The 27,271-nt window shown below is 41.8% G+C and overlaps 1 protein-coding gene and 1 long non-coding RNA gene across 4 annotated transcripts in view; both read right to left on the bottom strand.

Moving 5' to 3' along the window:
* The window catches only part of LOC139551117 (fibroblast growth factor 12), a 49,496-nt gene that overhangs the window by 4,634 nt on the left and 17,591 nt on the right, over window positions 1-27,271 (bottom strand). For all 3 annotated transcript variants that reach the window (XM_071362521.1, XM_071362520.1, XM_071362519.1), the window contains 2 exons: window positions 25,737-25,847; window positions 15,693-15,796 (listed from right to left, as the gene is read on the bottom strand). In XM_071362521.1, coding sequence (XP_071218622.1) covers window positions 15,693-15,796; window positions 25,737-25,847 — 215 coding nt within the window. The remainder of the gene's footprint in view (window positions 1-15,692; window positions 15,797-25,736; window positions 25,848-27,271) is intronic.
* On the bottom strand, window positions 10,250-13,811 carry LOC139551118 (uncharacterized). Its single transcript, XR_011670205.1, has 3 exons — window positions 12,891-13,811; window positions 11,243-12,219; window positions 10,250-11,119 (listed from the first exon to the last, which is right to left on the bottom strand). It is a non-coding gene; the product is annotated as an uncharacterized lncRNA (long non-coding RNA).

The raw sequence follows: 27,271 nt of genomic DNA, 5'->3' as shown, positions 1-27,271 counted from the left end.
TGAAAAGCCACGCCACCAATAAGCCATGCCTCCAATCTTCTGATAGGCTGCCAACTCTACAATATATTATTTAAAAGGTTCAAAATGTAACCCTTCCATCATAAAAAAGGTTCCGGTTTGAACTTTTACATGGGGGTTCCTCGAGGAACCTTTTTGAACCGGAAAGGTTCTTCCAGTGTGGCAATGTTTAGAACCACAAATGGCTCTTCCAGGCTCCTTTACTTCTAAGAGTGTAGAGCACATAGACAGGACAGACAGACGAGAGATAGAAATAGAGCAGATGGACACAGAATGGACACAGAGTATACAAACAAGACCGAGTGGTCTGTACATGCGGAGCTTCAACGTATACTGTATGTAAACAATAGTCAGACTGATGCGTAGATATATGCACAACATGTAGTGCAAACATGGTAGACCAAGCACACAGTAAGGGTAGAGAATGTAAAGTAGTTTGTGGAAAGACAGAGTGAATCCAGTTCAGTTAAACAGACTGAAATTGAATGCAGTTCAGTGTAAACAGATTAAGGCCGGGACACGATTCAACAGCACGTTGTTGTCAATGTGCCTTTTAACAGCAATGTTCCTGCGTTCACAGAGATCGCATTCACAGGAAACACTGTATATCTCGGCTCAATCAACGCACAAACTGATTGATTCCCAGCCCAAGAGTGTGAATCCAGTTCAGTGTAAACTGACAGAAAGTGAATCCAGTTGACTCACCAATATAAAATCCTGTGTTTCCTGACTAGCCCATACCTTTCCTCAGGCTTTAGAAGTCCCCTTCTCATGTTGAAACCATACAGCAATTGAAACAACATATATAAATATATAAATATTTATAAAGGCCCTTCAATTGAATCTGAATCGAGATTTGTTGTTCTGTGGGTCTGAATCCCCTCTACTCGGTATCATTACCATTCCAGCTTGGGGCTGTACCACTCTAGTCTAGACAGCTACCTCAGTGACATTGGGAGTGTGGGAACGACACAGAGGACATATATTACACAGTTAATGACCAAACACACACACCCACAAACGGACACAGACACACATGGAAACGGACACACAGAAAACGCACATATGCACACACACAGACGAAAACAGACACAAGCGCACACATAGACAGAACCTACACATGCACAAGGACATGTTCGTACATACAGAGACATACATACGCACGCACGCACGCACGCACGCACGCACGCACGCACACACGCACACACGCACACACACACACACACACACACAATTTACAGCAAGAACAATTTTTATGGGGCTCCCTCAGAGAGAGAATGAAATGAATAGTTCTGTTCCAGTGTTCTCTCTCTAACAGAAGGCCACCAGGCTAGATCTCATTAGCAGCCGCAACACAGTCTTATCGCTTTATCAGACTGCAGAGCTTGCACCTTCACAGTAATCTGCTCCATTCCACATACTCACATCAGTCTTTGGTTGGAGAACAGAGACACTGCACAGCACTCTCTCGCAAAAAAATGATATTTTCTCATTTGCGGTGTGGCGGCCCCATCTCTAAAAAGAAAAACTGGAGTCTTGCCTTCCCCTCCTCTCCTCCCTTCGGTCACTTCCTCCCCACAGCCTCCACTCTATGGTTTTACTGCGGCACAATTTTTTGTCTCTGGCGGCACAGGCATAAATAAGAAGCAATAAGGTCAGTGGGTGATTGAGAGAAACAATAGGAACAATTTAGACACCGTTTAGAAGGCCAGGTACAACAGGAGAGAGAGCAGTTGCAGGGCGGGATTATCAGCAGCCCGTGTGTGTGTGTGTGTGTAAATGTGTGTGTGAGTGTGTGAGTCTAATGGTATGCACGAGTGCTCGAGTGATTGGTTGCACATAAACGGTATGCTTTATGTGAGGCTTTGCGTTTATTAAGCTTCACTTTCATGTTTTGCTTGAGAGTGTAAGTGTGTACGTGCCTCCTGTCCCTTAGTTAAAGATAGATGCTTTTTGAAATACAGCGAGCGAGTGGTTACTGCTGTGCTGCAAAGTAGGTCACAGTGAGTGTTATAAATAATGGAGATCTCCTCACTGGAGATGAACCCCCACACATCCCAGCTCTCAACATCAGCATCACCCTCCAAACCAAACCAACATCAGCATTGTTGATCATCGTTCCGGATCCCAAGTCCAAAGACTGTAGGACACCAAGACTAGCTACAGTACTCAGCATCTGAACTATGTAAACTCACATCCACACTGCACTGATAGTCAATCATCTCAATACTTCAACATACACAGTACTCAAAATAACACACAAAAGGTTAACGTCCTCATTTGGTTGATTTCTATTGAAAAAGTTGAAATATGGTGGCCGTTTTATAGTGCTGAGTGATAAACCGTTTTTTAAACGACTAATTGACCGACTTCAGTTCAATTATTTTAATTCCACTTCGCTGCGTTTTTTTCTTCTTCTGTGAGCTCAATGTGCCGTTTCTATAGAGATAAATCAGATCAAGCCTGAACTGTGCGATGTAGTAGGGAGTTGTAGTTTCCAAGAGGCCAATATTCAACATAATTTAACTACAATGAGCTTCATTGCCGTGAAAAAGTATTTGCCCCTTTTCTGATTTCCCTGTTTTTGCATATTTTTTATACTGAATGTTATCAGATCTTCAACCAAAACCTAATATACCACCATGCTTGACCGTTGGTATGAGGTTCTTACTGTGGAATGCAGTGTTTGGTTTTCACCAGGCATAATGGGACCCATTTCGTCCAAAAAGTTGACTCAAGTTTGTCAAAAAAGCACCTGGATGATCATCAAGACTCTTGGAAGAATGTTCTATGGACAGATGATTCAAAAGTATAACTTTTTGGACGACATGGGTCCCATTATGTCTGGCGAAAACCAAACACTGCATTTCACAGTAAGAACCTCATACAAACGGTCAAGCATGGTGATGGTAGTGTGATAGTTTGGGGATGCTTTGCTGCCTCAGGACCTGGATGACTTGCTTCATAGAAGGAATCATGAATTCTGCTCTGTGTCAGATAATTCTACGGGAGAATGTCATGCCACCCGCCTGTGAGCTGATGCACAGTTGGGTGGGTCATGCAGCAAGCCAATGATCCAAAACACACAATCAAGTCTACATGAAAATGGCTAAAAAGCCTAGTCAAAGGAATGGCCTAGTCAAAGTCCAGACCTAATCTTAACTGAGATGTTGCGGCACGATTTGAAACAAGCAGTTCGTGCTTGAAAACTCACAAATGTCGGCAGTTCTGCATGGAAGAGTGGGCCAAAATGACTCCGCAGCGAAGTGAGAGACAGATCAACAACTACAGGAAGTGTTTGGTCGGTGTCATTGCAGCTAAAGGTGGCACAACCAGTTATCGAGTGTAAGGGGGCAATTACTTTTTCACACAGAGGTTTTGGGTGTTGTATAACTTTGTTTATGAAATAAATGAAATAAGTATGTAATGGTTCTGTTATTTGTTCACTCGTGTTCCCTTTATCTAATGTTAGGTTTTGGTTGAAGATCTGACGACGTTCAGAATCAAAAATATCCAAAAGTAGAGAAAATTATAAGAACAGTGTGGAGCAGACAGAGAAGAGAGAACGAGCGACCGAGAGGGATAGAAAGCATTTGCTTCGCGAGGTATCTCTACCATGAAAATACAGGATCTAAGTGATTGATAGTTGATATTCATCCCTCAAGTAGGCCTTATTTACTTAGATCTAGTAAAATAGTGATTTTGTCAGACAGTATAGGCAGCATCTCTATAGAGATGACATGTCTTGGAATTAAATAATAAAGTCATCAAATAGAACCAGCAGTACTAGGCCGTCACTACCATTAATTGTATATTTGTCCTTTTATTGTTTTATTCTGTGTTGTTACAGCATTCAACCCACATAATGCATACTGCATTCAATGAAAAAGTCGCAATAAAAAATAAAGAAATCGAAAACGGTGATTATTGTTTAATAATCTAAACTGAAACCGAAACGTGGTGATATTACCTGGGATGAATGCAAAGAATCAAACCAAAAATTCTGCCTCCTTTTATCTTTGTTGAACAGCTGACATGATGTCATTTATGTTCTTAGTTGGAACCGGTTTTCTTGAGCATCGCAGCAAGTACCAGTATTTCCCAAACTTTTCCCTAAAACACTCCCCAGTGAGAAAATTGCTATATTTAAAAAAAATCAGGATAACATCCCACTCACCTGGTAGTGAGTTTGGCACATACACAATGGCATACACTGAGTGTACAAAACATTAAGAGTAACTTCCTAATATTGAGCTATGCCCCCCCCGGGCATGGACTCTACAAGGTGTTGAAAGGGATGCTGGCTCATGTTGACTCCAATGCTTTTCACAGCTGTGTCAAGTTGGCCAGATGTCCTTTGGGTGGTGAACCATTCTTGACGGAAAAACCAAGCACCTACTACCATGCCCCGTTCAAAGGCACTTAAATATTTTGTCTTGTCCATTCACCCTCTGAATGGTACACATACACAATCCATGTCTCAAATGTTTCAAGACTTAAAAATTATTCTTTAACCTGTCTCCTCCCCTTCATCTAGACTGACTGAAGTGGATTTAACAAGTGACATTAATAAGGGATCATAGCTTTCACCTGGATTCACCTGATAAGTCTATGTCATGGAAAGAGCATGTGTTCATAATGTTTTGTACACTCAGTGTATTTTACTTGCTCTCAAAAATGCAAGCCTCTGGTCATGGAGTTAACTTAATTGCCTTCCATGAGGTGTTACCAATTACCAACTTAAGCTTGTAAAAAACCACAGACGTCACTTTCTTTTTAGCCAAGCTCTGAAAACAACATGTAAGCCCACAGAAATTATGTTGTTACACTTAACAATACATTTTGGGACCAGAAATTATCTCCAGGACGATAACCAACCTTAGAATATTATTGCTCAAATGAAAACACTTAACTTTCCAAGATACCCCTCTTCAACACTGACCTTAACACCATCGAGCAACATCACACCGATCACTCAACACCCTCTCCCACAGATCAGTGAGATCACCAACTCCCAACTTTCATCCACAATTCTTTAATTCACACTCACACCCAGCCCTTCTCCAAGTTCACAGGCCAAAGAACCAAAGAAACACTGAAACCTCTTTCCACTAGTCCCTATGGTCCGGAGCACAGGCGGGAGGGGGGGAGTGTTAGAGAGGTAGGAGGATACACCTCTGTAATTACCTCCCAAGGGGAACACAACACTGCAGCTCTGGTCTGATACATTAGAAAAGAAAAGCATTAGAAAAGCCACTCAGACAGCAACACTTGAAGAGACCATAAAAAAAACAAAAGAGTGAAGGAAGGTAGAATGTTTTACCATTCCCTCTCCTTATACTCCTTCCATTATGGTGAATAACATCTCCCCATCCACTACATGTGAAGTATCTCATTCGTGGTAGCATGAGCAGCATGCCTAATACCAATCAGAGGTCATATTGACTACATTGTAAACCCCAATGTGGTGTCATTAGACAAACCTTTGAGGAAACCCGTTGCACTTAATATACCGGAGTACAGTTACTTAAAGTGATTTTGTAGTCATTACTCAACATGATAATAGTCACTGTGAAAAATCGTTTTCATTATAATTAAACTCTTTATGAAAATACATAATGTATCTCATAAGGCCTTATTTTGAGAACTAGCAACCTCAAAAACGAATCCAATGGAGTTTCCCATCTCCTCAAAATAATCCCTGAATAGACTTTCCTAAAAGTCCCAGATTTTCTCAAATATCCTGGTTGAAGGATTTCCAGGAATCTTCCAACCGGAATTTTGAAACCCTACTTGCATGTCACATTATGCTGGCTTGCAAAGTATTTGTGTAATTCCTATTGGAATCCAGCCGAAGTTAGGGATATCCAACACTTGGAATTTTTATTCAACTGAACAAGATGACGCCGATAGACATGGTCGCCTCGTTCCTGGCTCCTAAGCAACTTTGCATTAAATATATATTTTTTGTGTTACTTCTCATATTATTAGATCAGAAAGTTTTGGCATTATTACATACAGCCGGAAATAACTTTTGGATACTACGACAGCCCTCAAAGAACTTCACTGAACTTTATGCAAACTGGAAACCACCTATCCTGAGACCACATTTATTGTAGCTGGAGAGTTTAACATAGCAAATTTGAGGAAAACGCTACCGCAGTTTTACCAACACATTGCCTGTGCTATTCGCACATGAAAAACATTGCTACTATCCCTTCTGGGACGGCTACAAGGACCTCCCCTGCCCTCCCTTTGGCTAATCAGATCACGCCTCCATTCTGCTCCTCCCTTCCTATAGGCAGAAACTCAAACAGGATGTACCCATGGTAAGGACTGTTCAACGCTGGTCTGACCAATCGGAATCCATGCTTCAAGATTGTTTTGATCATTCCCGGACTGGGATATGTTCCAGGTTGCCTTTGAGAATAACACTAACGCATACACTGACACGGTAACTGAGTTCATAAGGAGGTCTATAGGGGATGTTGTTCCCACCGTGACGATTAAAACCTATCCAAACCAAAAAAACATGGATAGATGCCAGCATTCACACAAAAATGAACGCGCGAACAACTGCATTTAACCACGGAAAGGTGACTGGGAATATGGTTGAGATTGTGGTGGGGACTCTAGACAATCACGGATTATAAAGGGAAATCGAACCACGTCGTGGACACCGATGTCTTTCTACCGGACAAACTAAACACCTTCTTCACCCGCTTCGAGGAAAACAGAGTGTTGCCGATGTGGGCCAGCGCCTCTCCCAAGGACAGTGGGCTCTCGTTCTCCATGGCCGACATGAGTAAGGCATTTAAGCGTGTTAACCCTCACAAGGCTGCCGGCCCAGACGACATCCCTAGCCACATCCCCAGAGCATGCGCAGAACCAGATGGCTGGATTGTTTACGGACATATTCAATATCTCCCTGTCCCAGTCTGCTGGCCCCACTTGCTTAAAGATGTCCACCATTGTTCCTGTACTCAAGAAAGCGAAGGTAACTGAACTAAATGATTATTGCCCTGTAGCACTCACTACAGAGTTCCAAACTACCTCTGGAAGACACGTCAGCACAAGAACTGTTCGTCGGGAGTTTCATGAAATGGGTTTCCATGGCTGAGCAGCTGCACACAAGCCTAAGATCACCATGTGCAATGCCAAGCTTCGGCTAGAGTGGTGTAAGGCTCGCCGACATTGGACTCTGGAGTAGTGGAACACAATCTCTTGAGTGATGAATCACGCGTCACCATCTGGCAGTCCGATGGATGAATCTGGGTTTGGCAGATGCCAGGAGAACTCTACCTGCCCCAATGCATAGTGTCAACTGTATGGGTCTGGGGCTGTTTTTCATGGTTTGGTCTAAGGCCCTTAGTTTCAGTGAAGGGAAATCTTAACTCTACAGCATACAATGACATTCTAGACGATTCTGTGCTTCCAACTTTGTGGCAACAGTTTGGGGAAGGCCCTTTCTTGTTTCAAGCATGACAATGCCCCATGCACAAAGCAAGGTCCATACTGAAATGGCTTATCGAGATTGGTGTGAAGTAACTTGACCGGCCTGCACAAAGCCCTGACCTCAACCCCATCGAACACCTTGGTATAAATTGGAACGCTGACTGTGAGCCAGGCCTAATAGCCCAACATCAGTGTCCGACCTCACTAATGCTTTTGTGGCTGAATGGGAGCAAGTCCCTGCAGCAATGTTCCAACATCTGGAGGAAAGCCTTCCCAGAAGAGTGGAGGCTGTTATAACAGCAAACGGGAGACCAACTCCATATTAATAACTATGATTTTGGAATGAGATGTTCGACGAGCATACCACATACTTTTGGTCATGTAGTGTAGCTTAGCATTAGTTCATCATAATCAGTACAACTTGCCAAAAGGTATTTTACACACATTGTATGTGTCCATTAAAATCTATGCAAGAATCGGAATGCATGATTTGTCACCCAATACTTGAAAGCGTGAATAAAACTGTAAATACATTATGCTCCATACATACATACATACATACAGTATGCTCCACTAGAAACGACAACACAACAGAAAATAAGGCATTTAGGAACGCACAAATGTCCAAAGTTATTATTTATAAGGAAAACAGAAATGAAGGCAATGTGAGCGCCAGCCATAAAATGTGCTAGGGGGAAAAAGTTTGTGCTAGACTAAATGTCTGCATACTTGATCTGCGGAAACACTGTGAAAGTGTTTGGGCTCTCCTCGAAAAGAGAAGTTTGTCCGGCTTAGTAAAGCCTCAAACATAAATTGTCCAAAACAGTGAAATGGGATACTTCTATGTGAATTCATGAGGAGGCGGAACACACCTCAATTCAAACTGTTTTGAATTTGAAATGTTGAAAAACAGCCTATAAATAATTAGCAGTCTTGGTTTGAGGGCAGCACGGGTTAACGACCCGGTTCAACTGTTTGCCGAGGCCTCTGTGATCTGCGTTCTGCCACGTCATGCTAATTTCCCATGATGCATGTCTGGAGAGATGGGCCACTGTATATGGCTGCTCTCTGTTTAATTAAAATGGGTCTTTCAGCCTTTATGGCTTCTGACATATTCCTTATCTTCTTTGTGTAAGGGGAAAGATTTGTGCTCCAGCCCATAAAAGTGATGAAGGATTGTGTAGCAAAGCCTTAAAAGCTGCTGTTTGACACTGGGGTTAAAGTCTGTCTGGCTCCCAAGATGTTGGTAATTGAATGTTATAACCTGACTGACTATAGGGGAGATCCCGGAGAAATGCGGTTCCACTGTCACACTCTAAATTAGCTTTGCATTGAGTTAATGTTTGTTAAATTACTGTTTAATTCAACTGTAATGTAATGCACATGTGATGTACATAATAATCTGTGATTTGTATCTTTTAAGTTTAAGTGTGTTTGTACTGGTTGGTGTGTATATGTGGTCATTTACTTGTCTCTGTATATATATTGTGTATCTGTGATTGTGTGAGTATATTTGTAAAAGTATTGGTGGATTTATGTATCTGTATGTGGGTGTACTAGCATCATGTGATTATAAATATGTTAGCATTCGTATCTCTATTTATGTATTTATATACATTTGTGTGGACATGTGTGTGTACGTGCAGGAATACGTTTGTGTATGTGTATTTCTGTGAACTTGTTGCCACCAGACGTCTAAAGCCGAGCTAGCCTCTCTGACAGACTCATCACGGCTGAGCAGTGATCAGATGGCCATTAGAGCGGCACCACAAGTCCCTCAGCAGTCAGACACTCCTGGGGGACCACATGCCCCTCTTCTCCGCGTACATAGTCTTTAACAGGATTAGGAAGTTGTGCTGCTGTCCATTACGTAACCAATCTGAGATCCTCCTCTCTCTCTCTCTCTCTGCTGCACCACATTCCCACAAACGTGCTCAAGCCTCTCCGGTCAGTGCAGAGGCATGCATTCGTCACCAATTGGAACAGCTATGACGCCCTCCCCATAGCTATCACGCACACACACAAACCCCAACCCCCCACCCACAATTGAGCCCCACAGAAACATTGTATCATCCTAAACTTAAAGAACGACTGAATTTCCTGATTTGGCCTTATTTTGAAGTTTGGTCATGAATAAATGTTAGTGGCCATGACTGAAGCCAAACGAGTTGTCTTGTGGGTGTGGTTTGCTGTGGGTGTGTCTTTGCAACAAACAAGGCAGTAGTGAGTACAGTGAGGTAAACTTAGCTGGCTTTGTTATGGAGAGAACCAAATATTGAAGTGAAGGACTTCTCCCCACCTGACTGACTTGTCATCTCAAGGTGGTCAGCTAATTCAGTTATTTGTGTAGGCTAAAGCCTGTGCTGACCTTATGTTTAGCCAAGCTGACAGCAGCTAGCTAGTATAGCTTGGGGATAGCTGTAGCTGTCTAGCCTATCGAGCTGATATTTCTCTGTGAAATCAGTTAAGGCAAGATAGCAAGAGCCAGTGTCTGGTATGCGTTCCATAAGACACTTGTTCTACAACACCTTGCTACCAAAATAGCTTGCAACTTAGTTTCAATGTTTCATCACTTCATGTAAAGATATGTTACTGTGGAAATGGTGTCAACTGTGAGTCCAATGCCCGGTCTTGAGTCAGCTCAGCTCTCCTACAACACTAGTTCTTTAACTGGCACAATTTTTCTCATCTCATCTCTTCTTATGCCCGCTGTTAGATCTACTAATATCCCAACAGGTGTAAGCTACATGTCAACTTCGCACAAATATCACCAAACTTGAGTGTAGATACATTTATCAACAACAACAAAATGATGTGTGTTCGTGTTACAAAGACAATACATTTTATGCTGTAAATATCATATTGATGTGCTGATTAAGACAGTATGCCTGCACTTGCCTAGCAAATACAAATATGTTGTATGTATTGTACAACTTCAGCTGTCTAACCAGAACTAGAATGGCATTCTATTTGGCCTAATCTGAGATGTACAGCTCTCTGGGTGAGGTTCTGTCTTCAAGTCTCCAGTGGGTGATGAAGTCCCTTCCATCTATGTCATGTTTTAGAAGTTTTGGACAGGTGCTGTCAGGGGACAGGAGAAGTGGAGTGCATGACACTCCATCCTGGATATGACAGAGTTCGCTTCAACCCATGGGTCCAGCAGGCAGAGTTCAATAACTACTGGCCGATGTGGAGGATGGCGCACTTCTCATATCACTCTGTAGGCTATTCAAAGCTTCCTCCAGAAGGATAGTAGCCTAATCAGTAATATTAGAAGAGTGCAACTACTGAACTTATTACATTTGATATTTTAGTCATTAAGCAGACGCTCTTATCCAGAGCCACTTACGTAGATAACTTTCAAGTGCAACACTTCCATGTAGAATAAACCCTACTTCACATAACACTGTAGAAGCAGTGTTCTGCTAATATAACAATGTGCAAATATTATACCTTTTTGTATGGTGTCCGTCCCCCCCCCGTCCCCCCATGGATAGTACAGTCCGATTCAATAATAACAAAAGACCACAACAAGTAGTAGATGTCTTGTATAATTTGAATGCTTGAGTGCAAGATCTCTGTCCCAGTTCAGACATCAATATCAACCTGAGGACTCCATTTCAAAAGCATCTCTTCTGTCCTCCATCTGTAGTAAAACAAGGATGAGTTGATGAGTGACATGTACTGAAAGAGTGATATTACTAAATACTTGTGATGTCCTCTCTTATTACTTATCAGCTTTTGTCCTTTCTGTGGTGTTTGCCAATACCTGATGTCCGTGGCAGCGTTGATCGGCTCCAGGTCCCTCTTGTCACAGATACTGGTCATAAAGGAGCCTGACTTAGGCTCCTATATCTGACCCAGCTCGTATATCACAGAGGGAGAGAGAAAGTCTGTCACCATACAGTCATGGAAGCCAACAGTAAATACACTGTTGAACATAGCCAATCAGAGATTATGATTCACAGCTAATTCACAAGGGACACGTGCCAGCATGGCACTGCCTGGTTGACATTACTCACTCAGGCCCAGGAGTAGACCATTGGCACAGTGGAAGGGGGCACCTCCTTACAACATACAAGACACACATACTGTACACAAATCAAATCAAATTTTATTTGTCACATGCGGTGAATAAAACATGTGTAGACCTTACCGTGACATGCTTACTTACAAGCCCTTATCCAACAATGCAGTTGATTAAATAGAGTTAAGAAAATATTTACAAAATAAACTAAAGTGAAGAAAAATAATAATAATAAAAACAATAACAAGGCTATATACAGGGGGTACCGAGTCAATGTACAGGGGTACAGGTTAGTCAGGGTAATTTGTAAAGTGACTATGCATAGATAATAAACAGTGAGTAGCAGCAATGTAAATAGTCCAGGTGGCCATTTTATTAATTGTTCAGCAGTCTTAAGGCTTGGGCGTAGAAGCTGTTAAAGGAGCCTTTTGGTCCTAGACTTGGCGCTCTGGTACAGCTTGCCGTGCGGTAGCAGAGAGAACAGTCTATGACTTGAGTGGCTGGAGTCTTTGACAATGTTTTGGGCCTTCCTCTGATTTTTTGTGGCCTTCCTCCATCATACAGCACTGGTTACATTATCAATGGTGGTTAGGTGAATTCCAGGACTTTTAACCAAATCAAATGTGACCAACCTTATTCAAGTGTCCTCCATTACTCTGAAGCAGGACTGGTGTCTGGCCACTGCCTCAGCTCCTGATATGGTAGGTTTTGTACGTAGCCTGTGAAATAAATAAAATATCAATAAACATTTAGCGAGAAAAATAACTTACTTTAGTTTGGAAGTAATTTATATGCTAATAGAGGGGCTGCCACGACACAATAGATTAAGGCCGGTGATGCTGACACAGTTAATATGCAACCAACTGTGTACTTTGCTGAATGCTTGCTGACAGAGCCATAGCTATATTTATTTTTGCCCTAGAAAATACACAATCGACTTTTATGAGAACAGGCATGTTGTTTTGGGTGAGCAGACGAAGACCCCAAATGCTAGCTAACTCTTGCAAATCTTTGCCTGAGTTGGCCAGCCAGCTAACGTTGACTAGCCAGTTTGAGTTGAAACATTATTGAAAGCAAGCTTGCTACATCCTCTGATTAGCTAGAGAGCTAGTATCCAAGTGCCTGCCCTGTATTGACCCTAAATGCCAATGGGCTACAGTTAGCTGTTGTTAGCAAGGTAGCTAGCTAACATGAGCTGCACATCTTCCTCTGACAAGTTACATCACATTACACGTTAGCTCTATGTATTTAGCTAGCTACAGTACAGTATCATTCATTTTTCATCTGTGGTATCATAGCTAGCCTGGCTCGCTAGCATGATCAAATTATGTTGTATAACCAAACGTCGCTACTAGCTAGGACCAGCTATCTACTTTGCTAAAGTACTCACCAACACCAGCGGTTTCACGGTTGACATGCGGCAGAAGTGACCGTGTCGGAGGAAATCCATTCCTGGCCATTTGGCAATATTGTTGAAATGCATTGGAAGTCTTGTTCAACTTTATGGAAGCAAATTGTCCCTCCAATCTGCCGAGTGAAATGTGCGTGTGTGTCACCCATATGCAAACTTGACAACAAATGTCCACATGGCAGCTGAGGAAAGACCACAATGTGTTGTCTCTGGGCAATTGGGCATCATCGGCAAAAGTGGGCATGTACAGTTGAAGTCTGAAGTTGACATACACTTAGGTTGGAGTTATTAAAACTCGTTTTTCAACCACTCCACAGATTTCTTGTTAAACAAACTATAGTTTTGGCAAGTCGGTTAAGACATCTACCTTGTGCATGACACAAGTCATTTTTTCCAGCAATTGTTTACAGACAGATTATTTCACTTATAATTCACTGTATCACAATTCCAGTGGGTCAGAAGTTTACATACACTAAGTTGACCGTGCCTTTAAACAGCTTGAAAAATTCCAGAAAATTATGCCATGGCTTTAGACGCTTCTGAGAGGCTAATTGACATCATTTGAGTCAATTGGAGGTGTACCTGTCGATGTATTTCAAGGCCTACCTTCAAACTCAGTGCCTCTTTACTTGACATCATGGGAAAATCAAAAGAAATCAGCTAAGACCTCAGACAAGAAATTGTAGACCTCCACAAGTCTGGTTCATCCTTGGGAGCAATTTCCAAACGCCTGAAGTTACCACGTTCATCTGTACAAACAATAGTACGCAAGTATAAACACCATGGGACCACGCAGCCGTCATACCGCTCAGGAAGGAGACGCGTTCTGTCTCCTCGAGATGAACGTACTTTGGTGTGAAAAGTGCAAATCAATCCCAGAACAACAGCAAAGGACCTTGTGAAGATGCTGGAGGAAACAGGTACAAAAGTATCTGTATCCACAGTAAAACGAGTCCTACATCGACATAGCCTGAAAGGCCGCTCAACAAGGAAAAAGCCACTGCTCCAAAACCGACATTAAAAAAAGCCAGACGACGGTTTGCAACTGCACACGGGGACAAAGATTGTACTTTTTGGAGAAATGTCCTCTGGTCTGATGAAACAAAAATAGAACTGTTTGGTCATAATGACCATCGTTATGTTTGGAGGAAAAAGGGGGATGCTTGCAAGCTGAAGAACACCATCCCAACCGTGAAGCACGGGGTGGCAGCATCATGTTGTGGGGGTGCTTTGCTGCAGGAGGGACTGGTGCACTTCACAAAATAGATGGCATCATGAGGGGGGAAAATTATGTGGATATGTTGAATCAACATCTCAAGACATCAGTCAGGAAGTTAAAGCTTGGTTGCAAATGGGTCTTCCAAATGGACAATGACCCCAAGCATACTTCCAAAGTTGTGCCAAAATGGCTTAAGGACAACAAAGTCAAGGTATCGGAGTGGCCATCACAAAGTCCTGACCTCAATCCCATAGAAAATCTGTGGGAAGAACTGAAAAAGCGTGTGCGAGCAAGGATGCCTACAAACCGGACTCGGTTACACCAGCTCTGTCAGGAGGAATGGGCCAAAATTCACCCAACTTATTGTGGGAAGCTTGTGGAAGGCTACCCAAAACGTTTTACCCAAGTTAAACAATTTAAAGGCAAATACTAATTGAGTGTATGCAAACTTCTGGCCCATTGGGAATGTGATGAAAGAAATCAAATCTGAAATAAATCATTCTCTCTACTATTATTCAGACATTTCATATTCTTAAAATAAAGTGGTGATCCTAACTGACCTAAGACAGGGAATTTTTACTCAGATGAAATGTCAGGAATTGTGAAAAACTGAATTTAAAAGTATTTGGCTAAGGTGTATGTAAACTTCCAACTTCAACTGTAAGTAGCCCATACGCAACCCTCCAGTAAGTCGTGACGAACTCACTTACAAACTCTGTTTTGGACGAGACTGACTTCATGACCAAAACTATCCTATTTACACTTTGTAGTCAATTTTGAGACAAGAGGGCTTCCCGAGTAGCGCAGCGGTCTAAGACACTGCATCGCAGTACTAGAGGCGTCACTACATATCTGGCCCATCGCACTCTAGCGACTCCTGTGGCGGGCTGGGTGCATGCACGCTGACACGGTCGCCAGTTGGACGGTGTTTCCTCTGACACATTGGTGCGGCAGGCTTCCGGGTTAAGCAGGCAGTGTGTCGAGAAGGAGTGCAGCTTGGCAGGGTCGTCTTTCAGAGGACACATGGCTCTCGACCTTAGCCTCTCCCGAGTCAGTACGGGAGTTGCAGCGATGGGACAAGACTGTACCAATTGGATATCACGAAATTGTGGAGAAAAAATAAATACATTTCACACAAGAATAAATGTTTCTGACACATATCGATGCCACATAGGCAGTTGTCAAAGGAGAAGTTTGATTTTAGGGGCAGGTAGTCTTTTTTTCTAAAGTGAAACCCGTTTTTGCATTAAGTGCATGCACGGTACTAGAAAGAAATAATGAACAAGGTAGCAATTATTGCACAATAAAACAAGTGTTTTACACGGCTCCACACACAAATACAGAAATTGAAATATGTATCAATGTAGAATGAATGTGGTAATGTACAATGAAGGAAAACCTTTAACGGAACAAAACAGGAACAGCAAATACAAAAACATATGCATGCACACTGCACAACATTAGCATGTATTCATACACACACTAAAAGACACGCATGGACTCATAAACCAACAGGCACAAACACACATACACACACGCCTGTGAGAGGCGGTGGCTCTTACTGAGCTGTAGAGGAATCCTTCTCCGTTCATGCCAATGTAGAGGCCGGCCTTCACCCCTTGGATGGCCACCACCCTCAGACCCACAGGAATTAGATTAAACAGGGCTGAGAGAGAGAGAGAGCGATTGAGAGAGAGAGAGAGAGAAAGAGCGAGAGAGAGAAAAGACAGGTATTACTCATCTGAGACCTTTTGACCTTGCACTTTTAGTATTTAACTTGTTCCTGTGAACGGCCTGCTGTGCGCAATTATAACTGAATTACCCAGGAGATGGATCCCACTTCTGACACCAGTGTGACCTGACTGATGTTCCTGTATGACACCTCTTAAAGTGGCGTTTTTGAACAGTGGCTGACATTGCAGTTATACAGCATGTCTTTTCCTTCTGAGGCAGAATCCCCTCTGAAGTGGACACTCCTTTTGAAGTGTCTTCCCTGAGAGCAAATATTTGACAAAACGTGGACATCCCTCTCAGGTGGACTCTGTCCTAAAGTGGACTTCCTCCAGTGGTGGATTTCCATGTCGAGTGGTTAGGGATACAGCACGAGCACTAAGAAGATTGTAAGTGGTGACGGAATCAGATAAAGCTTAGATGAAGCTCACAGGGATTAGAGGAGAGGTGCCAACACACGTCTGTCCGCCCAGCAGATTAAATTTCACTCAATAAAAATCGACATGCCGCTTTCGCCTAGCTATAGTATAAATTGTCCCCCGAGGATCTCCAGGCGGGAGATACACTTACACTGAAAGGGCTTTGTTGGATCTTCCAGCTACTGTACTCTGGGCCCAATGTGGCGGGGGTTGTCCAGCACCTCATAGTTTCCTTTCTTTCTTCCATTTTCTCGCTCTCTCTTTCATTCATCCCTCGCTCGGTTGCACTTTCTGACGGAGGCCTCTGTGTTGCTTTGATGACCAAACTTGTCTCGCCGAGGATTTGGGCATGACTTCATGAGCGTGAGACAGAATGTTCTGGACGAGAGCTGCCGCTACATCAGCCATCAAACGCACAGACATATTGTAGGGTTCAATCAGACCAGATGCAGTCCCCTCAGACAGACCTAGACATATTGTAGGGTTCAATCAGACCAGATGCAGTCCCCTCAGACAGACCTAGACATATTGTAGGGTTCAATCAGACCAGATGCAGTCCCCTCAGACAGACCTAGACATATTGTAGGGTTCAATCAGACCAGATGCAGTCCCCTCAGACAGACCTAGACATATTGTAGGGTTCAATCAGACCAGATGCAGTCCCCTCAGACAGACCTAGACATATTGTAGGGTTCAATCAGACCAGATGCAGTCCCCTCAGACAGACCTACATTGCCATTGCCTGAGATCAGAGAAGTGGTAGGATGTGTGGAGTAGAAATCATGAAATGATTAATAGCTGCCAGAGCTCTCATTTGACTTGTTCAACAACTGTGACTTAACTAATGAGACAGGAGCTGTCCTACATTCGAATCCGTAAGAGAAAACCCTACTTTATCGAATGATTCAACAATCATGGCCTTTATGCATGCAAAGACATTGGCAAACAGCGAGTTTTTATTTCATTTTTATTTATTTAACCTTCATTTAACTAGGCAAGCGTAACTCACACGTCTATAATTGCAACTTTAGCTGACAGACACCAGCTAAAGCTGGCCTAACCTGCCGTGTGCGAGTGTAAAAAGATTTCCAGAAATATTCATTCATCAAAAGGGCAGACAAACGTGTCAAAGTGACTCAAGAACGCCAACTCCTAGGAATGTCAGCCCTCCGAAGGAGCTGTAATCGGCCAAGGCGAATCCAAAAGGGATGGTAAGCCTGTTTGATGCGCTAATATGGGCTCGGTAGATAATAAAACCCCGGGACAGTTTAGAAAATGCTGGGCCGTGCAAATGGGAAGAGCAGTTCCTAAAATCCTGAGGGACATCCTTTGGGTGAAATTTGGTGAGATGAAGTAGGGGGCTTACTGTGACAGATAGACAAGGCTCTCTCAGCTGCACTAACAGCTAATGCTAAACAAGAGCATTAGCCATGGAGATGATAGAGCAGGCGAAGAACTAGCACTGTATATAGAGTTGGTCTTCCATAACCAGTGATGTCTTCATGAGCCTCAATTTGTGCAGGTACTTATAGAGGAGCGATCAACCGAATACGCGATGAAATTAGTGTCGGGTTGCTGACTCAAAATTGAACACGGTTGGTAATGAATTTAATGGTGGTTTCCAGCACTCTCTTGCAATTGTGTACTAACCTACCAGTCAATCACATTACCAATAAAACGCCCACTCAGTACTGTAAATGCAGCCGCCTGCACCCTAAACCAGCTCTATCAACCCACCAACAAATATCATGACATTTAGAAACCAAATGCCTAATTTTGGATAATTAAACAGAATGTTTTGTATTTGTGCATGAATTCCTCCTGTTCTCTGAAATCAACAGTTTATCCTTGTCAGATTTGCCTTCAGCTTGCTGCCTAAAGAATAAGCATGGACCATTCTTTATTGGAGGAAAGTTAATGTAATTGAAATGTCTGTTTGGTTTCACCATAGCTGGTCACACCTAGTATGCAGTTAGTGTTTTTTCCGCTGATCCCAAAAGTACAACCAAACCGTCTCCTGAAAGTAAATTATTCCTGCCATCGCGGCATCACATAATGTAGCAGAGGTCGGAGGTCGAGCGGTTCAAGGGTGGAGGTAATCTATTATTCTAATAATCCATCACACAGATCAATAGGATCTGAATGCCAAGCTTTCACTTTCCGTTTCTCTCCCTCTCCTTTCTCAAACCTCCCTCCTTTCCCTACATGCCTATTAGTAACTATTGCTCAACAGTTCTCCAGCTCTCTCTTACTGTATTCTTACTGTATTCTAAAAATGTTCATGGGCACGTTGTATAGGGGTTGTCTAGGGAAAGGTTTTTAGCAAGCAGTTTTTATCTGGTTGTAATCTGGATATCTAACCAGGTAACAACCAAAATATGACGTCTTTACCATGACAATTTGAATAATTTGATTTCATCATGGCAAAAATGCATCTTTACCTGGTTTTGAAAGAAACCACAATGTAAAAAATGACCCAGCCAAAAATACCTCAATTGGTTACTAGTAAATGAGTTTGTCTTTCCCAATTGAAAGACACTACATTTGTTGAAACCAATTATATGATTCAATGTCAACTGTTATATTTGATTATTAACAAACCTATATTTCAAGTTCAACTTTTCCCCTTTGGTTAAACCTAATAAATAACAAATACAGACTAATATTTAATGTAAATACAAACCATCTTGTTTTTACTTTGGAATGAAATAAATTCCCTGTAAACTAAGTTTATTCAACAGCTTGAAAAATTGTAATAATAAAATATTATATTATTTACAGAAGACCTTCACATTTAGCAAGCACAATATCATAACCAAGCAAAGGCTACCTTAACACAGAAACCTTATCAGACTCTTTAGTATAAAATTACAACCTGAAAGCCACACCCCAAATTAGCCATGCCTCCAACTCCTCTGATAGGCTGCCGCCGCTATATTGCCCCCACCGCAATTCAACGCACATGCGCAAGGTGTTGAAAGCAACTTAGAAGTGTTCATTCAATTTTAAAAAATCACATTGATATGACAAAACCATAATTTGATTTCAGAAAAATTGAATAGAAGGTTGAATGAACCAGAGTGCAATTTTCAATCATTCCAATCAGTAAAAGCACTTCAAATGAACAACAGTGCAGTTGGTTGCAATCTGGTTATACAATAAACAGAAGTTATAACATTAAGACATCATGAGCCAGCTAGGCCAGGTTTTTCTCTCCTTCCCTCTCTGTGTCGTCTTCAGTCTGTCGCTGAACATGAAGCTTCTCGCAGAGGGAATTATTAATTTGGTACAAATGGAGAAGGAGGTATTTTTAGTTCTATTTACTGAATTATTTACTGCAGTTTACTGCACTCCTCCATCCCACGGCCAGCATTACTGGGTATTGAGAAGATTTCCGAGATACCACTGACCCAAACCACACTGTAATGGAAAACGGTCATTTATATGGTCATTTGGGGTATTATCAACAGTAAAATACTCAGAAATGTTTTACTGCAGCATACTGTAAATTATGGTGCATTGTGGGATAATGCTGTGGGTGGGGAAAGAATTGCTGTATTATGAATGACAAACTCAGACGCTCGTTGGCGTGCGTGAGCAGTGTGGGTGCAATAATTGAATAGTATAGATTTCAAAAATTATTTTGCAACGCGAGCGCACAGTGTAGTCAGCCTGTAACCCGGACGACGTTGGGCCAATTGTGCACCGCCCCATGGGTCTCCCAGTCACGGCCGGCTGCGACAGAGCCTGCATTCGAACCAGGATCTCTAGTGGCACAGATAGCACTGCGATGCAGTGCCTAAGACCACTGTGCCACTCGAGATGCAAGTGTTTTTCTTTATTTGTACTATTTTCTACATTGTAGAATAATAGTGAAGACATCAAAACTATGAAATAACACATATGGAATCATGTAGTAACCAAAAAAGTGTTAAACAAATCAAAACATATTTTATATTTGAGATTCTTCAAATAGCCACCCTTTGCCTTGATGACAGCTCTGCACACTCTTGGCATTCTCTCAACCAGCTTCATGAGGTAGTCACCTGGAATGCATTTAAATTAACAGGTGTGCCTTGTTAAAAGTTCATTTGTGGAATTTCTTTCCTTAATGCGTTTGAGCCAATCAGTTGTGTTGTGACATGGTAGTGGTGGAAAACAGAAGATAGCTCTATTTGGTAAAAGACCAAGTCCATATTATGACAAGAACAGCTCAAATAAGCAAAGAGTCCATCATTACTTTAAGACATGAAGGTCAGTCAATACGGAAAGTTTCAAGAACTTTGAAAGTTTCTTCAAGTGCAGTCGGAAAAACCATCAAGCACTATGATGAAACTGGCTCTCATGAGAAACTGGCTTTCAGGTCTAAGTCCTTAGTAAGGGTAGACATCGAACATTTATACCCTTTGGGTCCTGCCATAGAGTTACATTAGACGAGCCCTTGAGCAAAGAAGCCAAGAGCCAAGAAGGCTCAAGGTCATTGGCCACAGATAAAATGACATCAAATCACGTTGTATGTACAGTAGCTGATCATGTCAACATCTTACTTTCAAAATCTTAGCTAGCAGTCATCATCATGAATCAAGTCGACAATCTACTGGCAAATCCTTTTTAATCCTTGTCAAATGAAGAGAAATAATGACGAGAAATAATAGATAAAATGTATCGGTGCTCATCGGCTATAAACATTACACAACAAATTGGAAATCGCAAATTCAACAATGAGTGGTTTGGAAGGAATCAGTGTTATTTGACGTGTATCCTTTTTTGACACGCAAAGACCCAAACTGGTTCACTCTAATAATTTGGTCTATTTTCACCTCTTAATTTCACCTACTGTTCTTTCTTGGTGGTGCACATATAGCCTATAACCTGTTTTAGAGAAATGTAATCATCGAAAATGAGTTTCATTGTCTGCTTATATGCCCCCTTTATTTATCCTACGGTTCTGACTTGGTGTACAGGGAGTACAATGGAAGAACGGCCCATGTTCTGAATTCTGTCTCTGTACATTTCAAAAGTGCTGAACAAATAGTTATATTGATTACGTCCGTCATCGCTCGCTCATTAATGTCTTAATCGAAATTACGGATTGCCTCTTATCCGCTTGTCGTCCCCTTATGCCATAGTTTGTACATCTCAACCACATTTGTTTAAGCAAGTCAGCCATATCAGCTATGTTTTTTTTTTTTTAAATGCAGTAAATGAGGATGAATGAACCGTTTCGCTGCCAGACAAGGCTCCGCTAGGTGTAGCAGTGGTAAGGTGTTGGGACAGCTGTTGGGACAGCTTTATGTAGGCCCTAACCGTTTGTCACCGTTATAGTGCAATTAATGTATTGTTTAGTGTTGTGTTGTGTAGTGGCTATGCTGGCATGCATCCCACATATTTTTTTGTTTGCCCGACCAAGATTTATCTGCTAAAATCGCCACTGCGTACACCCAAGTACTTCTCTGCAGCTTCCACCACAACATCTATCCTCTGTGATTTACGTTCCAGTCCTGCGGTACAATTGACAACCGTGGCCATGAATGCCAAAAGAACAACCTTACTGAAGCACGTTATTCCTATCCCTCTATTGGCCTCAGTCTACTCACAGGTAGCCTCTTAAGATCCCTCACCCTGGACCCATCTTTCTCTCCTACTCTCTTCACTGCCTCATCATACGACACCTTCTGTACCACTCGGATCCTGGAACCCTCAACCTGCCTTTCTCTCACCAGACACCTCTGATCTCCAGCACCATAGGAACCCCTACAGTTTACACACACAACTTTTCTCACATCTAGGAAACTCCCTCATGCACACTGCTGCCACATGACTATAAGCTTGACACCTAAAACAACGTAATGGATTCGAGACAAAAGCTCTCACGGGATAACGGACCCATCCTAACTTAACTTTATCTGAACTCAGTAGTACAGAAAGTGTCTTCTCTGTTTCACCACACTCTCCACTGGGTCTGCGTCGCACCAAACGGCGGGTGTCACAGACACTGCGAACTTCAGTTGATCCTCCTCAACACTTAACACCACTCCAGTTATCACTCCTTTCAGCAGAGCCCTGCTCCAGAGAGGAAAGGAAGTCACAGTTCTTGTCCTATAAGTTCCTTGAATGTTCTTTTGCATGTGCCTTTTCAATATCTGGATAGACACTTTTTTCTAGCTAACGTTACACCAATCAAAGCAGTAGAGCGTGTAGTGGAGTAAAACTTTTGTGGTCAGAACCATTCATCTTGGGGCGATGGGGGAGATGGTTTGCAAAATGCTATCATCTCACGCAATTACACAATTGATACAATTGTCATATACACTACCGTTCTAAAGTTTGGGGTCACTTAGAAAGGTCCTTGTTTTCGAAACATAAGCACATTTTTTGTCCATTAAAATAACATCAAATTGATGCCAGCATCCCGGAGTTGCCTCTTCACTGTTGACGTTGTGACTGGTGTTTTGCGGGTACTATTTAATGAAGCTGCCAGTTGAGGACTTGTGAGACGTCTGTTTCTCAAACTAGACACTCTAATGTACTTGTCCTCTTGCTCAGTTGTGCACCGGGGCCTCCCACTCCTCTTTCTATTCTGGTTAGAGACAGTTTGTGCTGTTCTGTGAAGGGAGTAGTACACAGCGTTGTACGAGATCTTCAGTTTCTTGCATGGAATAGCCTTCATTTCTCAGAACAAGAATAGACTGACGAGTTTCAGAAGAAAGTTCTTTGTTTCTGGCCATTTTGAGCCTGTAATCGAACCCACAAATGCTGATGCTCCAGATATTCAACTAGTCTAAAGAAGGCCAGTTGTATTGCTTCTTTAATCAGAACAACAGTTTTCAGCTGTGCTAACATAATTGCAAAAGGGTTTTCTAATGATCAATTAGCCTTTTAAAATTATAAACTTGGATTAGCTAACACAACGTGACATTGGAACACAGGAGTGATGGTTGCTGATAATGGACCTCTGTACGCCTATGTAGATATTCCATAAAAAATCAGCCGTTTCCAGCTACAATAGTCATTTACAACATTAACAATGTCTACATTGTATTTCTGATCAATTTGATTGTATTTTAATGGACAAAAAATTTGCTTTTCTTTCAAAAACATGAACATTTTTAAGTGACCCCAAACTTTTGAACGGTAGTGTATGTATATATATATATATATATATATATATATATATATATATAATATAGATATACACTACCTTATTACACTATTATATATATATATATATATAATATAGAGTACCAGTCAAAAGTTTGGACACACCTACTCATTCAAGGGTTTTTCTTTATTTTTACTATTTTCTAAATTGTAGAATAACAGTGAAGACATCAAAACTATGAAATAACACATATGGAGTCATGTAGTAACCAAAAAACTGTTAAACAAATATATTTTAGATTCTTCAAAGTAGCCACCCTTTGCCTTTATGACAGCTTTGCACACTCTTGGCATTCTCTCAACTACGGTTCCTAGAGGGCAAAGTAGTCCTTGAGTAGCGCCACTGGCAACTAGGAAGCTGTTGTTCGACATAAATACTGATCCTGGGGCTTACCCTATTCCTGAGGGATTGTTCACAATGCAGAGACTGTTACCCCCTGAGACACTTTCCTCCAGGGTGACTCCTTTAGGGAAAGCTGTTTCTTCACTGTGACAAGGTTCCTAGGGAGACACTGTAAAGATTACTGCTTCGGTGCATGGCAAACAGATGATTTGGAGCGAGCGACCACTGTAAAAGTGGAAGGAAATGACTCGTGGAATGATCCTTTGGACCAGATTTCTCCTGAGAATGAAGTTCCTTCGATTGGATTTATTCCCCGCCATGAACATCCACAGCGAAAGTGCAGTTGTGATAATCACAGGCTTTAGACCTGAATAAATCAAAACACTAACTAGGTTTCCATCCAATTGGTGACAGATTTTCATGCGAATATTCTAAGATTTGCATTAAAACAATATGTGCAATTTCCCACCAGATGGGTTTACCATGAATTTGACTTGTTGCGGATAAAAGGCTGTGCGTGATGATGTAATGCACATAAAAATACCCTTTGCTGTTAAATTCCCATACATTGAATAAAAAATACAAGTTAAATATGTTTTCATCACATTTTCAACTCTACTGATGGTTTTCTCACCAAACATGTTGAGTTATATAGCGTGTGCCCACTCTGGTATTGGCACTTGTGCTCTAGCCAACAGCTCACAGATACAGTGTGGGTATAGCCTACATTATGAGATAATTATGGACAAAAGACCAAAATTATTTGAATTTGTCAAACGGCAGCTAAGCATCGATGATTATGTCACCAGAATAAGACCCTCAATATTTATTAGAAAGGAGCATCAAGCTCATCACCTTGCACTTTCACCACCCTGTGAAGTTCATCATAACTATAACTTATTTAATGTAGCCTAATAAACTGCATGCTTTCCCCGACAAGTTGTAGTGGGAGGACCACACGTCACCGCGTGAATCCAAGTTGACTTCGATATATATGGTTATTATATAAATATTTGTCCATAAAAGCATTTCTACCGACATTTCTCGCATAATTCATTTTACCGACAAAAAGATCCTTACCTGGTCTAGCATTTTTTGTTTTGTCGACAATTGGAACGTTTACTGACACATTTTCTGTTTCCATCAGGCGTTTTGACATTCTTTATCCAAAGTGCTTGACTTGCATAAAAAGGTTGAATGGAAACCTGGTTAATGTGGTACTTACATCCACACAGTGGCACACAAGGGATGTTTTGCTAGGCGCCGGGAGGTGCTTCCATTTGATATTAAAAAAAACATATTTTAGTGTTCTCAGTTGGACATGAAAATTTTTATCCAAATAGTTTTTCTTTTCAATCAAAATTCTAATGGATTTGACACAAACCCTAGGCTGTTTATTTCTCAATATTACACTGATGTGTAATATTGTCTAAAACTGTCACAAGAGGCAAAAAATTATATATGCAAATTGCTAATCTGCAAGACATTGTTTAAAAGTTCGCCCAATTGATTGTTCGCAGCTGGTGTATTTTACATAGTTATATATCTTGGCAGTAGATGTTAGCACTTAACTATAACAAAACTGCACACACATTTGCACACACGTTTTGTTTCACAGTAAATACTAAATAGCAGGCCAAATTGGCTAGCTTAGCAAGTCTGTCATGCTTTGATCATACCATACCGTAAAGGAAGTCATACTAAATGGGGTAACGTGAGTATCCCAGTTCAGACTCTTTAAAAGTGCTTCCTTCCTTCCTTAAAGTAATCACTGATTAGAAATGACTAGACAGGTGAAAGCTGTGTGGTGGGGCCCTTGCGTTCACCTGTCAAATCATGTCTAACCAGTATTCTGTCGAGAAAAGGAAGGACACGCTTTTAAGAAATTGGAATTGGGCCAGTGGTAACCATGCGGCATGCTGGGAGTCGTAGTGCCGAACCCAATTACTCACTGTAGTCGCTGTTCTCGTCCTTGCTGCCATCGATAGAGCCGTCCGGCTGCATCTGCAGGTAGAAGCCCTGCTGGCTGAACAATCGTGTCACGATGCCTTTCAGCTGCGGCTCTGAAACAAAGGACAGACCCCCACCACGCCCCACCCCCCAGGGGCACGTCAGACCACGCCCCTATCACGTCACACCTCGCCACTGCTGCTCACATTGACAAACTAGTTAAACAGATGTTGGGGATGTGGTTAACGGTAAAAAGCCTGGGTTCCAGATTGGGGTCAGGGGTGAGAATTGACTTGGCATAGAACAAGAAAATTCAAGAGAATCAATGGGTGGGCTCGTAGTCACGACAGTAACCTACACATCTTAACTGTTACCTTGTTGTACTGCCAACTTGCTAGCTAAGGTATCTCCTAACATTTATATGACAAACTGACCCTCGAATCCGGATGCATCTGTAACAATGATGTATATCTACTGCACTCTTGTAGACTGGTGATGTTAATGAGTGGTTCTTGAAGGTAATGATGTAATCTGAAATGTAATACAGTATATTATGGTGCAACAGCAACTGGCCTAAGTTTGGGGGTTTTGAGGGTTGAGATTTGCCTGTTCTTCACAATTTTTATCAGATGATTGCCTTGTGGGAATATTCAGATTGTCACTGTTCACCAAGGGATGAATCCTAACCTTTTATGTGCTTAAGTTGAACTTTTGGGTAAACAATGAACTGATGTCGTTGGGATATTTGTGCAAAAACAACAGTTGTGCACAATCATCTCAAACTGGTATTCTGCCCTAAGTAACAGTTTGCTCCTAGATGGGCCTGGTAACGTCGGTGAGCCGGGACTTCATAATGTGGGTTTGAGTAACAAAAATCCACAACTGTATGTTGATTGTGCCGTTTAGGGCTTTCAACACCACAACTGATCCCCAAATCAAAAGGCTATGGTTATATCCTGAGGAGAGTCGGCCCAAAATGTTATACCATCTATAAATAACTCTGAGTTACCTTCCAACTTGGTGGTGCTGATGATATTTGGAGGAGAGCCGAGCTAGTGCTGGGCTCTGGTTGCAGCAATCAACACTTGTGAGGGTGCAGGTGGATACGGAGTTTTAGCCCAAGGCTATAGGAGTCGTCTCTCCCAAGGCAAGAAAAAAATGTATGTGTGAATGAGACTGTTTATCGTTGGGAAAGGGTGGGGGTGCTAGAAGATCACGCTGTGAGAAGCAATCATCTGCGAACTCTCAGGAATGATTCACATGCAGTTATTTTGATTGTGTGGATAGTTTCATTTCGATGGAGCTCATCACCGGTAGCACTTAGCAGTGAAAATAGATTCGGAGTAAACTATCTTGCATTTGGGATTTTTGGTCGTTCAATATTTGGCCTTTATGAAAGCACGTGTTCGATTTGGATTGAACAGCAGAGGCATGAAAGGAGCACCTACAGTGCCTTTGGAAAGTATTCAGACCCGTTGACTTTTTCCACATTTTGTTACGTTACAGCCTTAGTCTAAAATGTATTAAATAAATAAAA

This window comes from Salvelinus alpinus, chromosome 23 (assembly GCF_045679555.1).
Source record: "Salvelinus alpinus chromosome 23, SLU_Salpinus.1, whole genome shotgun sequence".
Lineage (NCBI taxonomy): Eukaryota > Metazoa > Chordata > Actinopteri > Salmoniformes > Salmonidae > Salvelinus > Salvelinus alpinus.
This window is presented reverse-complemented; position numbering and strand designations above follow the sequence as displayed.